Source organism: Poeciliopsis prolifica, unplaced genomic scaffold (genome assembly GCF_027474105.1).
Source record: "Poeciliopsis prolifica strain line A6 unplaced genomic scaffold, Auburn_PproV2 SCAFFOLD038, whole genome shotgun sequence".
NCBI classification, from domain to species: Eukaryota; Metazoa; Chordata; class Actinopteri; order Cyprinodontiformes; family Poeciliidae; genus Poeciliopsis; species Poeciliopsis prolifica.
In genome coordinates this window covers 1,768,139-1,781,968 of record NW_026562413.1, presented here as the reverse complement: position 1 = coordinate 1,781,968, position 13,830 = coordinate 1,768,139, and the positions used below count along the sequence as shown (strand labels likewise).

The 13,830-nt window shown below is 37.9% G+C and overlaps 1 protein-coding gene across 8 annotated transcripts in view; it reads left to right on the top strand.

Annotated features, from left to right (window-relative positions):
* The window catches only part of LOC129374999 (myocyte-specific enhancer factor 2D homolog), a 37,534-nt gene extending 24,882 nt beyond the window's left edge, over nucleotides 1-12,652 (top strand). For 4 of the 8 annotated variants that reach the window (XM_055053752.1, XM_055053753.1, XM_055053750.1 and 1 more), the window contains 5 exons: nucleotides 1,733-1,862; nucleotides 2,158-2,317; nucleotides 4,716-4,784; nucleotides 6,070-6,120; nucleotides 7,963-12,652. In XM_055053752.1, the coding sequence (XP_054909727.1) occupies nucleotides 1,733-1,862; nucleotides 2,158-2,317; nucleotides 4,716-4,784; nucleotides 6,070-6,120; nucleotides 7,963-8,371 (819 nt within the window). In that variant the 3' untranslated portion in view covers nucleotides 8,372-12,652. The remainder of the gene's footprint in view (nucleotides 1-1,732; nucleotides 1,863-2,157; nucleotides 2,318-4,715; nucleotides 4,785-6,069; nucleotides 6,121-7,962) is intronic. The other 4 variants (XM_055053757.1, XM_055053756.1, XM_055053755.1 and 1 more) reach the window with 2 other exon arrangements.
* Nucleotides 12,653-13,830: the final 1,178 nt, after the last annotated feature.

The window sequence follows — 13,830 nt, the reverse complement described above, 5'->3', positions numbered from 1 at the left end:
AATAGTAGTCAATTATTCAATCAATTGTTCTGATGATTAATCAGTTTTAAAAATAGCCACATTTTTCAGATGTTTCATTTAGTCACTTAAGCTTTTTCGTACAATATTAGAAATACCTTGAAAGATGCAAATAAACAAATACTTCAGTTTTTTTTATAAATCATTCTGTACATAATTTGATTTGTAGGTCTTCTGGGTAAAACATTTACAAGGTTTTTTTTTAGGCTTGAAATTATTATTATAAATTAAATGCAAAATGTACATATTTTTTTGCACAGTTTTGCTTTAATTACTTCCCTGATGGCCCTTTTTGAGTTTATATGCTTTACTGAACGATTAATCAATTACTAAATAATTTGACAATTTTTCAAAAATTAATCACAATTTATTGTTTCGTTCCTAAAATATAAAGTGTAAGAAAAAAAACAGTATTTGTAAAAATTAGCAGTTTTCCGATTCTATTAAATGTATTAAAACAATATATTGTGGAAATGTAACTTTTTCCACAATATGTTGCTAAGCTGTTGAAATCTAAACTTTTTCAGGATGCATGCCCTTCACAATGCTTGCAACAAAATACGATAATAATAGTTAAATGTGTCTTTCGAGGAGTAATGGCTGCCGCTGGTGGCTGTTCTCTTCCCTCTTCGACAATTCGTCTTAAAGTCGACAGGCAAGATTCTCATTTTCCGGAAGATGGTGATTAATTTTCATCACTTTGTCTCTGCTGGCGCTCTCGCTGTTCTTCCTCACAAAGGAAGATAATTAAATCTTTCTCCTCTTTGAGGTCTGTCTCTGCTCCTTTTGTACGTTTAGTGTAATTCAAAACTCCTGATGAATGGTCCTTTTCACACATGAAGGTAATTCCAGGGAAAATCCACAGAATCGTTTGCCTTTTATAGCAAGACGATTTATATGTAGAAGTGTTTAAAAAGAGCTCCAGTTTGCTTCTCATCCAAGGAAAATTTGAGCTCTTTTCCACCAGTTTGGGAGCAGAAGATTTAGACACAAATCATGTGGTTTTGACGACGTCCCTCAAGATTTAGTTTCAAAACGCGTGTATAGAAAAGTTATTGTAATGAAAGGAGTATTTAAAAGGTTTTTTCTTTCTTTACATGTATTGAAAATTCAAGAAGAGCAATAAATATCTCCAGTGGTTAATTGGTTGTAAGGCTTGATAAAATAAAATAACATAACATAACCAGTTTTAGGTTTTTACTCATCACTGCTCAAAAAATAAGAAACGGCGTTTTGTGCAAACTGTGGATAAAAGAGGAAAGCTCAGACTACCAGTTTGACAGTATTTCAGATATTTAAAACAAAACAATAACTATTTACATCGATTTATGTTTTGTTAAGTTTTTCACTCCAACTGTCCAGTTTATATCATAAACTAGGTTAGTTATTTCAATGTTGCGCAGTAATAAGATTTAGGAAAGATGTTACCAGTCAGTTGTTTTTGTAACCAACGATTGAATAAATTGCCTTTGATGTAATTCTCTTTTGTGTCTTATTCAAACCAAGGAGTTTGTTTTTGATGCATGTCATCAAGAACGCACTGAGAGGTTTCCTCGGTGTGGAACGTCATTCTGAGTTCAGCCATGTGTGCATCTGTCATTCCCAGCATGTCCAAATAAAAACAAACAAACAAACAAAAAACAACTGAAACGGGCTCGCAGAGGAAGCTGTTCCCTGTTTGTATTTTTGCTGATGTCGTTTCGCTCTTTGGCAGAACGCCCAGCGGCTGGCGGCCGGAGCCCAGGTGGCACAAACCCTCACCACACCTGTGGTGTCTGTAGCCACACCGAGCCTCCTGGCACAAGGCCTGCCCTTCTCCGCCATACCCACAGCGTACAACACAGGTGAGGCAGAGACTGCAGTCAAAGGTGGAGGGATTGTGTGAAATCTAGTTGCATTTTTTGTTTTACATCATATTTTAACGTTGTTCCCTCATTAAAAACATACCCAGAGCCTTGCTTTGATTCTTTAATGCATGTTTTAATGAGTGTCCAGGCAAATAATGATCGATGAATAGATTACACAACAAAAACTTGAACTGTTTTAGGTATAAACCAGAGAAACGAGCTGCACCCGTTTGAATCACCTGAACATAAACAGAAGTTTAAATCCGTATTGAAATCCTGCACCTTCCCTCAGAGTACCAGCTGACCAGTGCGGACATCACTGCTTTACACGCTCTGGCGTCACCAGGCGGCCTGTTGCCGACCAGCGTGTCCACGTGGCAACAACAGCAGGCCGTCTCCCAGCAACAACAACCCCAACAGCAGCTTAACCTTGCATCACTCAGCAACTTGGTGTAAGTCTCCTGATTTTGTTTATCCTCTGCAGACATGGAGGAAATGTTTGTAACATCCTCATCCATCAGCTCAGTCTTCTGATAACAGCTTGACCCTACCAGTTGCTTGCATTATATGCATACCATGACCTCCAATGCAAGCAACTTGCATCCTCTTTAGTGACCTGGTTTGCATGTCACCATTGTCATCACATCGATCCGAGTATTTTCCTGTGGCTTTTATTAAACCATCAATCGTGAGCAGGGCTAGCAGGTTGGCTCTGCCACTTTTCCAGAAGGTATTATAATAATAAAGATAAAGTGATTTGATAATATTTTGTTTGCTAGATCAACAGGTTGACTAGAACAAGGGTGTCAAACTCATTTTCGTCTTGGACCAAATCAAGATAAAGAATATTCTTAATGTGCCAGGATGCATTGATAAAACCGATAAATAAACTTAAAATATTAATAAGTAGCTGTCTGCATTTATAAATAGTACTTAAAATTAAATATTGAAAGGATTTTCACATTGTTTAGTCCCTCCAGGGTTTTGCGATTTTGTAATTTTTTTTGCAATCAAAGTCTCTAATTTTACGGTGCTTATTTAGAAATATTTCCAAAAGTATTTTTTTAATATTTACGCTGAAATAGGTTACATGACTTTTATTCATCACCATACTGATCACTGAATGTTTGCCATCAAACAACGCTGAGGCAGTAGTTGTAAAAGTAAGAAATACTGCCTCCTACAGGAGAGAATTAGCATAACTTAAACCCAATAAACTTAGTTATTATGTATGAGCATGAGAAAAATGCTTGGTTTGTTGATTTTATGTGAATTTCCACAATCATGGAATCACAGCAACTGGAGGGACTGATTGATGTAATTTAGCATCTGGAGTCAAGAGGACCACGTAGAAAGCTATGGCGGGCCACGTTTGGCCCCCGGACCTTGAGTTTGACACTTGTGGACGAGAAGATGGTGATTCACAGAAATAGAGAATGTGGCTTTATATTTAGACCTGGACAAAGATTTATTTCTTTAAAGTTTTCTTTACAGGGAACTGAAAACTCACCTGAAAGTTTTCAATTTCAAACAGAGCAGCTAACAGTGTGAACTGTCAGGAGTTTTCTTCTGGTCCAACATGTCAACAGATCCTACAGATTCCTCCAGGCTCTACGGCGACTTTCACACAATGCCACACATTCATGTCTTTTAAAGTTTATCATCCAGAGAGGATGTGCATTAAGCCTCTCTGTATTTCCTCTTTGTGTCAACAGGAACTGTGAGTGAAACTTATACTAAACAACAGTTGACAATAACAAAACTACATTTTGTCATTATAGTTAAAAAGTACTTAAATGGCTGTAGGTTAAGTGCATTTTAATAATACATTTGAAATTAAGATGCTTTAAAGCCACATAAATCTTTTATATATAGCATGTTACTAGTGAAGTTCTGAATTTCTTTGAAGAATTTGAATTAATATGAGTTATAACATTTAATTTCCCTTTGAGATCAATACAATATATTTTTAATTGATTTTAATTTATATTATATGACATACAGCTCTGGAAAAAATTAAGAGGCCACTTAAAATGATAATTTTCCCAGATTTTTGTGTATGTATATGTTTGAGTAAAATGAACATTATTTTATTCCATGAACTACTGACATTATGCCTCCGAAAATCCAAGCAAAACTTTTGTATTTATTTGAAGAAAATGAGAAATGGTCAAAATAACAAAACAGATGCAGTTCTTTCAAACCGCAAATAATGCAAAGAAAACAAGTTCATATTAATTTAGAAACATAATGTTTTAACTCAGTTCAGAAATCAATATTTGGTGGAATCACCAGGGGGTTTGCAATGGGGTTCAGTGCAGTGGGCTCTTCATTGTTTCCAGAGCTCAACATGTTACTTTTTAAGCGTAGTTGGTCAAACATAGTTTTTAAGAAATCTACACTTCTTATTGAGAAGGTAAATATGATTTGCTCTAAATTTTGCCATTAATTTGTGAGAGGACTCAAATAAAATTTGGCCTTTTTGATAAAATAATTACTACAGCAGCTCAAGAATAATTACATTTATTTAATTTACTTAATTACTCAAAGTAATACTAAATAATTTTATACAGAAATAGAAATGCAGTGGTTTTAAATAGCGTATCAATAATGATCCGGAAAGTTTTTAGCCTCTTTTCAACCGATACGTTTAGTGAAATTGCTGTTATCAGTCAGGATTACAATCCTTAGATCAGATTAAAGTTTTCAATTTTTTTCCCTTCACAGAATCAAACAGTTTCCATTTTTCTTCTCCTTTGCGTTTGAAATATGGGTGACTAAATGTCTGTGAGCGATTTCGGGTTTTGGTCTGGTAGATCCTTGAAGTGTGTCCTCTCCTCTCCTCCACAGCATGTGGGGCGTGGACAAACAGAGCAGCGAGCTGTCTAGCCAAGTGTCCAGTCTGGCTGCCAATCTGAGGTGAACAGCCACCGCTAGTGTGTGTGAAATGTCATGACTTTGTCTGTCAGCCGGGGTTTTGGGAGGCTCTCTTTGTATTTGGACGGATCCTGCCTCTAAAGCAGCAGAGCAGGAGATTCTGACGGGGCAAGAAAACCGTTTCACGATGAGAAAATTAAACTGGTTTAATTTATCTTCTTTTGAAATTTGCAAAAGTTGAAGGTTTTCACATTTTGCCACCTTTAAGCAAATTGGTGACTTCAATACATGGTGGTGGCAGCATCATGCTGTGAGGATACATGAGCAGAGACAGGGTGACTGGAGTAGGGGTGGGCATTTATCGTATCGTTTATCATTTACTGTGAATATTTTCTCTTATTACCTCGATCAATTTCAATAAATTATTTTTTTAGAAACATCAATAAATGTCAGTAAATTTGAAAATATGATTAAATGCACTTACTGTGTGCAGCTCAGTGATATAAATCAAGGTTTTTAAGTTAGTGGCATCACAAAGAAGCGTTTTTCAAACAGGGATGTTCTTAAAGAGCAGTATTTGTGTTTATGGCGCGATGAATGCTTTTCCATGCAGTTGCCTATGACAGACTATAGCCAATAATTGACCAAAGGTCATCAATAACATGTTAAAGGCTTTCTATTGTAAATTAGGGTTATCCAAAATGTGGCCTGGGGGCCATTTTATGGCCTTGTGGAGCATTTTAGCCGGTCCCCCTGAGTTAAATTGTGGAACAGAGTAAACCTGCATGCAACCAGACATGTTTTCATGTTTTAGGGTTAGGGTCCCCCTAATAGTTCAGAATTACTAAAGGAATACTATGTTTTATAAAATGTTTCTTATTTAAAGGTTTATTTTTACCTCTGTTTCTAATAGTGTATGAAAAACGATTAAGTGGTGAAGTGAAACATCAGTAGAATGTGCCATTGTTTGATCCAATTAATCAATTAATCGTCAATCTCAAAACTTTAGCTGATTTTAATTAAAATTGCATTTTTAATTTAGTATTGAGCAAAATATTCAGTTGTGAAAATGTAAAAAATCTAAACAGAAGAAAAGGTGTGGAGAGCAGTGACATAAATATTGCACCCAGAAAACTCAGAACATGTAGGACCTTCTTATTTTGTCTGCTTCAAACTAAGATCTGTGCTTCCGGTGCTCAGAGAAACGGCGTCACTGCGGTGAATCCAAACTTGCCTGCCATAATGTTTCACACTTTTCTCCTCACATGCCTCTAATCCACCTGTTCCCTTTCGGTTTGGGCTCCAACATGTTGTTTTCTCCCCACAGCGTTGGCTCTCCGTCCAACCTGCTCTTGGGTAGAGATGAGTGGTTGGGCCGGTACTGTATCACACTTCCTATTTCCTGTGTGTCTTGTGACTGCTTTTTGGCTGCCGCCCCTCCTCCCCTCTCTTTAAGCATGCCTGCTGCCAAAAGGGAAAGTGGTGTCGCTGTGGTTTCCTCCATGTTTTCTAACCAGGTTATTATTTTCTTCACATCCTTGCTGACTCACTGCGAACCACCCCGTCACACACCAATCATTTCATGCTTCTGTTGGCGGTTTGGAGCTGCTGTTGGGGACGTTACTTTGCTTTTGATGGCTCAAAGATGGCCGCCGGTGAATAACTGAGTGTTGCTTTTTCTTGTTGGTGCCGCTCTGTGATGTTCTGTCCTGACACAAACGGTCTTCAGGGGATCTAATTGTTCGCTTTTTGTCACACTGCTAATTACTGTTACAGCGCCTTACAAAAGTTTTCACACCCCTTGAGGTTTTTCATGTTTTTGTCATTTTACAACCATAAATGTTGATGGATTTTATTGCAGGATTTTCACATGTTCTGGAAAACTGTGGAGACTTGAGTTTGGTTTTTTTAAGCCTGGAAAATAATGGAAAATTCACAAAGAATAGAAAAAAAATATTATTTTTTGTCCTATTTTGCTCGTTCTTTTCTAATGCACTTCTTGTCTCCTGTCTTGTATACTTTGTTTCCTTTCCTTCTTCCTTTTTTGTGTACTTCCATGTGTCCTGTTTTCATTTCCATTCTTCCCTCTGTCTATCTTTCCTTCTCTTCTTTTCTTATTATTTGACAATTTGCTTCCTTGTATAATTTCTCATCTTCCTTTCTTGCTGTCTTGTCTCTTATTTCTTACATTCTTGCTTCCTTCTATCCTTGTGTACTTTCATATGTCCTACCTTTTTCCTTTTCTTGCATAGTTTCTTGTCTCCTTAGTTCTTTCTTTCCTCGTATATTTCTACACCTCTCTTCCTTGCATAATTTCTTATCTTCTTTACTTGTTTTCTGTCTTAATTGCATACTTTACTGTCTTTTTCCTTCTTTGTGTCCTTTTCGTCTTACATTTCTTTCCTCATGTCCTTTTTGACACCTTTCTATCTTCCTTTCTCGCCTACCTTTTTTCTTTCTCGTATCCTTTTTTGTTCCTTATTTCTCTCCTTTCTTGCACTTTCTTGTCTTACTTTTCCTCCTTGACTTTCTTCCCCTCTGTTCTCCCTCTCTTCTATCCTAGTTTGTTCTTTATCATTTTTTGACATTATGAACAAATTTACAGTCTGTTTGTGTAAATTAAACAATTATAATTTTAAAAATTGATTAAAAAAAAAAAGAATCAACAACAAAACCATGACCTGTCCATGATGACTCAGGCTCTGTCAGGTTCCAGTTACATTCATTCTGGGACATGGTTTAAATATGAAATAGATGGTTCATAGCATTCATATTTATTTTTAATTAATGGTATACTTCAATACTGACTGTGACACTAGCTAAAACTAGTTCTCTCCTATTTACATCTGACTGGGTGTAAATTAAACCCAGCCGGGTTTTGAAAAACTGGAGTTTTTACATAAGAATGTACAAGAATCCTGTTTGTGATGTGATGGATCAACATGTTGCAGTTCATACCTGAAGCTGAAGGAAAATGATGCATGATTCAATGTTTTAATTAAAAAAAAACAGCAAACTTTTACTTTTCACTTCAGTTATTTGCTCCTTTGTGTTGCTCCATCTCATAAAATTCAATAAAACATTAAAGTCTGTGGTTGTAAACTGACCAAATATGGAAAAGCTATAAAAAATGATTTTTATCATGAGGGATGGTCAGTGGTTTCGTTTTTGCTCCGCCTCTCATCCTCCATCTTGTTTTCTTCCCTCTGACCCGTTCCAGGCCGGCAACCCACATACCTCAAGGCGCCATGCTGACCGTCAACACCAGCTCCGGCGTGAGCATCAAGTCGGAGCCGGTCTCACCCGGCCGGGACCGGAGCACCCCGTGTCCTCCCCCCGCTCCGACTCCGTCCACCACGCCGTCCTCCACGTCCGGAGGCGGCATCTTGACGGCGCCGCCTCAGTACCCCAGCTCGCTGCTCTGCCTGGAGCCGCCGACGGGCCGCTCGCCCGCAGACAGCGTCAGCAGCAACGCCAGCTCCTTCGAGGGCAGCGACCGCGAGGACGCCAGCGCCGCTGGCGGCGGCGGTACCGGAGGCGGAGGCACCGAGCTCCTCAGGGTGTCGAACGAACCGGATCAGGAAGGAGGAAACGTAAAACGCATGAGATTGGACGCCTGGGTCACATAGAAGCCGCCTCTCGTCGCCCAGAGGAAGTTCTGACTCGTAAACACTTACCTTCATTATTAGCCCCCCACGACCCCGTGACCCCACCACCCCACTGCCATGTGACACTATCACCACACGTCTGCACCTGTCCTGCATTACACGCCGCCATCTTGAACTCACAGGGCTTTGCCAAAAACAGACTGGTTTGGATGTCTGCGTTCAGCTGGATTCGGGTTTTCAAGTCTTGAACGGATTTCTGTCATGATTTTTGAGGCGTTTGACCTTTTTTATGCAATTCAACGCAACCACAGAACATTTTTCATGTGGTTTCTCAGTGACCTTCTCCTGCTCGCGTGGAGGAGCGTGGATCGGCGGCTCCTCGGCGTTACGGGACGCCTGCTGCATGACTCGTCACTTCCTGCTCCTGCAATCCCACGGCGTTTTGATCGCGTGCTGTCCATCTTTTCCCCGTGATTTCACCTGGAGATGTTTGAGGGCTGCTGGGAAATGTTCGACCAGACGCTTCAGGTACGGGGTTCCTCCACTGCCTGGAAAAGTCTGGAATCTGACTTCAGGATTTTCCATGTCTGGAAAAACAAGAGCTTGGAAAAAAATCAGCACTTCCTCCCAATTTGTCCTTTGTGTTTCCAACCCTGTTGTCTTTCTGTATTTATGTCCTACTTCCTTTCCTAATGTCCTTTCTTTATCCAACTTTCTTTTTAGTGTCCTTTAAAAAATTTTTGTGTCCTTCTGTTTGTTGTCGTCTTATTTGTGTCCTTCTTTCCTTCCTAATGTCTCCCCTTCCTTGTCTCCTACTTTCCTTTTGTACTTTTAGAGTCTTACTTCATTTTCAACTTTTCTTTCCTCGTCTCCTATCTTCCTTTCTAGTGTTTTCCCCTCCCTTGTGTCCTATTTCTTCTCCTATCTCTCCTCCATAAAGTCCTATTACCTTTTCTACAATCCATCCTTCCTTACATCCTTCTTCCTTTCCTATTGTCCCTACATCCTTGTGTCTTACTTCGTTTTAGTGTCCTTCCTTTTTTGTTCTACTTCCTTTCCTAGTGTCCTTCCTTCTGGACATTCCTTCGTTGTATACTACCTCCCTTCCAAGTGTCCTTCTTTCCTAACAATCTGGTGTCCTTTTTTTGTGTTCTGTCCTCCCTTCTTTCCTTCCCTATTTAAATCCCTCCATCAGTAGAAATGTCTCCCTCAGATAAATTTCGTATTGATGCTCCATATGAAAATTGGGGCCGATATCAATAATGCTGTTTTGGCCGATAACCGATATAAATATAAATATATTTCTCTAGTGTTTTGACACCTTTGGGGGGAAAAAACAAACGGCAACAAGATGGAAATAAATATCGGTTGTTTGGTTTATCGGGCCGATCCTTCAGAGTCCACAGTGGGAGTTCTGGTGTGGGATTTTTCCATGGAGAAGTGAAGGAACCCTGTTGGCAGGAAGAGCCTCCAGAAACGGGGCGGAGTCGAGCGCCAGCGTGTCCACGTCGGCTCTTCTTCTTCTTCTTCTTTTTCAAAACGGAACCGGACGCCAAACGTCTCCCTGGAGACGCGGCAGACTTTGGGAGCTCCTCCATCCATAGGAACTTTATCGAGCCTCGTTTAGTTTTCTTTAGTATTTGGTTCTTCGGAGTCCAAGTGTTCTTTATCTGTTGGTATTTTAAACATGTTTCGCAGGTCCGTTAGTCGTCCAGAGGTAGAAGTTCAGACTTTGTATTAAAAAAAAAAAAAAAAACATATTAAAAAATAGGAAGAAAAAAAAAATCACTCCTTATACAAAAGCTTTGATGTCCTCTTTAGCTCTCTATATCCCTCCATAGCTGTGTTTGGAAAAGTGAAAGGAAAACAGACTTTTTCTATATTTCTACCGCTTCGAGTCGGCGACAAAGTGAAATAGCTTTTTGGCTTCAACCACGTCTCTGTACATAATGAGTATATTTGCATAGACTTTGCTAGGTATCCCTAAAAACAAGCAATGTGTTGATTCTCAGTGGATCTGTCCGCATATATGAGTGTGACTTTGATATGTTTCTGGAGCCGTGTTGCAGGGGGCGGGGCTAGTTTCAGTAATCCTCCATTTTCTTCTAGTGTTGATGGCGTGCGCACTTTGTCTCACAGAGGCCTGTTTGGTTGTGGTGTCATTATTACTCTCCTGCCACACATCTTAAAAAACCCACAAATGAAGGTAAATCGTACACCGTGACGTAAACTCTTTATTACTATTCTTGTTAGGATTATCATTATTATTATCATTATTATTAGGACACTGCCATTCACTTATATTGTAGCGATGGAGATGAAATACACTTTGAATTGAGTGTACCATGTAAAAATGTTTTCCACGTTAAGCAGACACAGATGATGCCGGCTTTCCTCTTTGCAGATTGGTTTCGAGTTTTCTGTTCTTCAAATGTGAGCCCAGGTGGAGTAGAAAGCTTGCTGACGAACCCATGACAGTTTGATCTGCCCCGATAAGGAATTAAGATGCTAATATTTCACCTAAAATCAGGTTGGAGCTCCGGACTTTCAGAAATATTTGATAAGCAGCTTCTCTGTCGTGGTTTCGGAACAAAAATGCAACATATTTGTAAACAGAGACTCCAAAGAAGCATAGATTAGGCTTTTTCTGAAACAATTAATCGGATTAATCGTGAAGAATAGATTATTGGAACAATCGTCAATCTAATTAGTAATTAATACTTACAAATTCAAAAAGAAAATTATTTGCTGAAAGAAAGGTACAGTCAGCGAAAAAAAACTCCAAAAATATAAACATTTTGGAAAAAAAAGCTGAAGGAATGTTATTTCATTTCAGGTGGTAAAATGTTTTCTTTTTTTTTATATTAATTATTTATTTGAATTTTTTTACAATATTTCTAATATTGTATTTAAAAAAAAAAGGCTTAAGTGGTGAAGAATGTGTCCATTCTTCCATCTGATTAATCGTCAAAATAATTGATTAATCGTCAAAATAATCGATTAATCGAAACTATCGTTAGCTGCAGCTCTAAATAAAATTTGCCGTTTTCAAACAGAAATTATCCTCATTTATGCATCAAGTATGTGTCTCTGGTTTTTAACAAATAAGAAAAGCAGTATAAACTTGTTTAATACAATATTTACTTTGAAGGCACTTAATGAGTCAGAGGTCAGGATTCGACCTGCTAATCAAAGAGAGAACTGGAAGTCGTAATCGGTGTGAAACGAGTTCGTGACTCTGAAAGCCCAACACAACCGCTAACAACCAGTTAGGGACAAAAGCATGAATTTATTTATTTTTCTGTTTTTAGCAGCTTCAGAAGCCCCCTCTATGCTCACATCTTGAGTTTACTTGCTTTTCATTTTTGTTGGATTTTTGACGAATAGGCAAAAGCTTCTGACTTTCTTTCCCCTCTGAACTCTTGATTCTCTGCGCTGACATTTTGCCAATTTTCCTCCTTTTTTCTCTCAGACATGCAAAGAAAGGTTGCAGTGCAGAGACAATCTATATGAGGAAACCTGCACCCCTGTTACCTGTTGTGTATAATGTTTTTTAGAAACTCACTATTTTTGGATTAATTTGTGCTGGTGACAGTTCAGACGTCTGTTTATTATGATGATGATGATATTCTGGAGCTTTTATTTTATGGCTATATTTTTGTGTAGGATAGCTGTTTTCGTTCCACCTCTTTAATCTTCCTTATCATAAACATATAGTACTGGTTTCCTTTTTTTGTTTTGAAACAACTTGCTGAAAATTGCACGATCAGTTCTTGTGGTATTAGCAAATGCAACGAAGGAAATACCAGTTAAATGCTGCAGTTTTAATTAAGATATATAGAATATATTTATAAAACGGGAAAACAACAGAAATTAGTCATTCATGAAATAAAAAACAAAACATGTAAATGCATGGGACACAGGTAACAGCTAAGCTTATGTTACATACAGTAATGATAAGGACATGCATCATAAATGAGTTAAAACAGCTCAGAATAATGTAGCATATGAAATACTAAAGATGAAATTTATAGCTAATATATTGTGTCGAGCTGGTCTGCTTTGGGTTTTATTGTAAAGAAGATATTTCTTTTTTTTTGTTCTTTTTGTTTTTGAGAATGATATACAGTTTGTGTATATTTTCATATACAAAGTATGCACTGATATGTTATTAAAATTCTATACCGCTTTTACAAAAAAGTGTTTGTTGTACCAAAGTATCCAAGTCCCTTGAAACCTTTATCCTTTTTGCGTATGTTTTACCGTATTTTATATATTAAATAGACAAACTGAGTGAAATGACACAGAATCTGTGGGTTTTATTTTCTGGTCTCGGCAGAAAGTGTTGCAGCACTTTTATCTTCGGCTGTTTTTCACGGTTTTGGTGAGAACTGCGCCGCTAAATTTAGCTGTTTTCTCGTGACCTTGTTCGGCTCTCTGGAGCAACAACAGAATCTGGTGATTAGCGATTAGCATCGTGGGACCGAACGATGCCGCTCGTCCTGTCGGCTCGTTAAGTTTTTGTCTCGCACAGAGTGCAGAAATCTAAATCCAGGGTTTGGATTTCCAAACTTCATTCCCTCGCTTCCAACTACAATTCAAGAACAAATTAGTACAAAGCTTGGATTTTAAAATCTAAATTTACTCACAAAAATGTTAAATGTAATACAAACATTTTACTTTACTGAGATTTTTCACTCTAAAGTTCAACTTGGTGCACCCAAGTCTACGTTTGTATCTATTGTATTAAAACTTTGTTAAATAGGTCGGGTGTTTTCAAATGAAGACTGACCTAAATCCAGTTTTTATTTATCTAAACCAGATCAACTTTAATAAGAAAACAAAAAACATTTGAAGTGTTGGATCAACAATCATGTTTCTACAACAACAATTTGATTATTTCTTTAATTAAAATAGTTCATTCTTAATGTTTTGTTGATTATGTAGATATGCCTTCTTTGTAGAAAAAGACTGCAAAAGCGGTTGGTCATTCATTCAGCAGGCTGCCGAGTTTTTGAGTTAAATTTTTTTTAAATTTACAGGAAATTTGAAAATATCACTTGATAATTGTGTGTCATTGAAAGACTGGAACATTAACACCAACTATAAAGTCTTAAAAAATGCAAAACATTTTTGAGCCTTAAAAAAAAAAGCAATGCTTAGCTTGGTGGGGGCACCAGTAAAGCCTGGTGGCCTGCCAGGCTTATAATACGCTGGAGGAAACCCTGACATGATTTTCTGGGGTAGCCAGCATTTTTTAAAAGCGGGTGATGGGCCCCATGTGCCCCCCTCTTAGGATTGCCACTGGTTTTATTTTATTTTCTCACATAAACTATTTTAAATTGACTGAATTTTCTACAATAAGAAAAATGTTTGCAACTAAATTAGTTTTTTTCTGTTTTTCCACAAAAAACAAAAAAGCTGCTCAACAAGTTAATTTAGGTTGTCTGGTTTAGCGATATCGTGGACACCCATATATG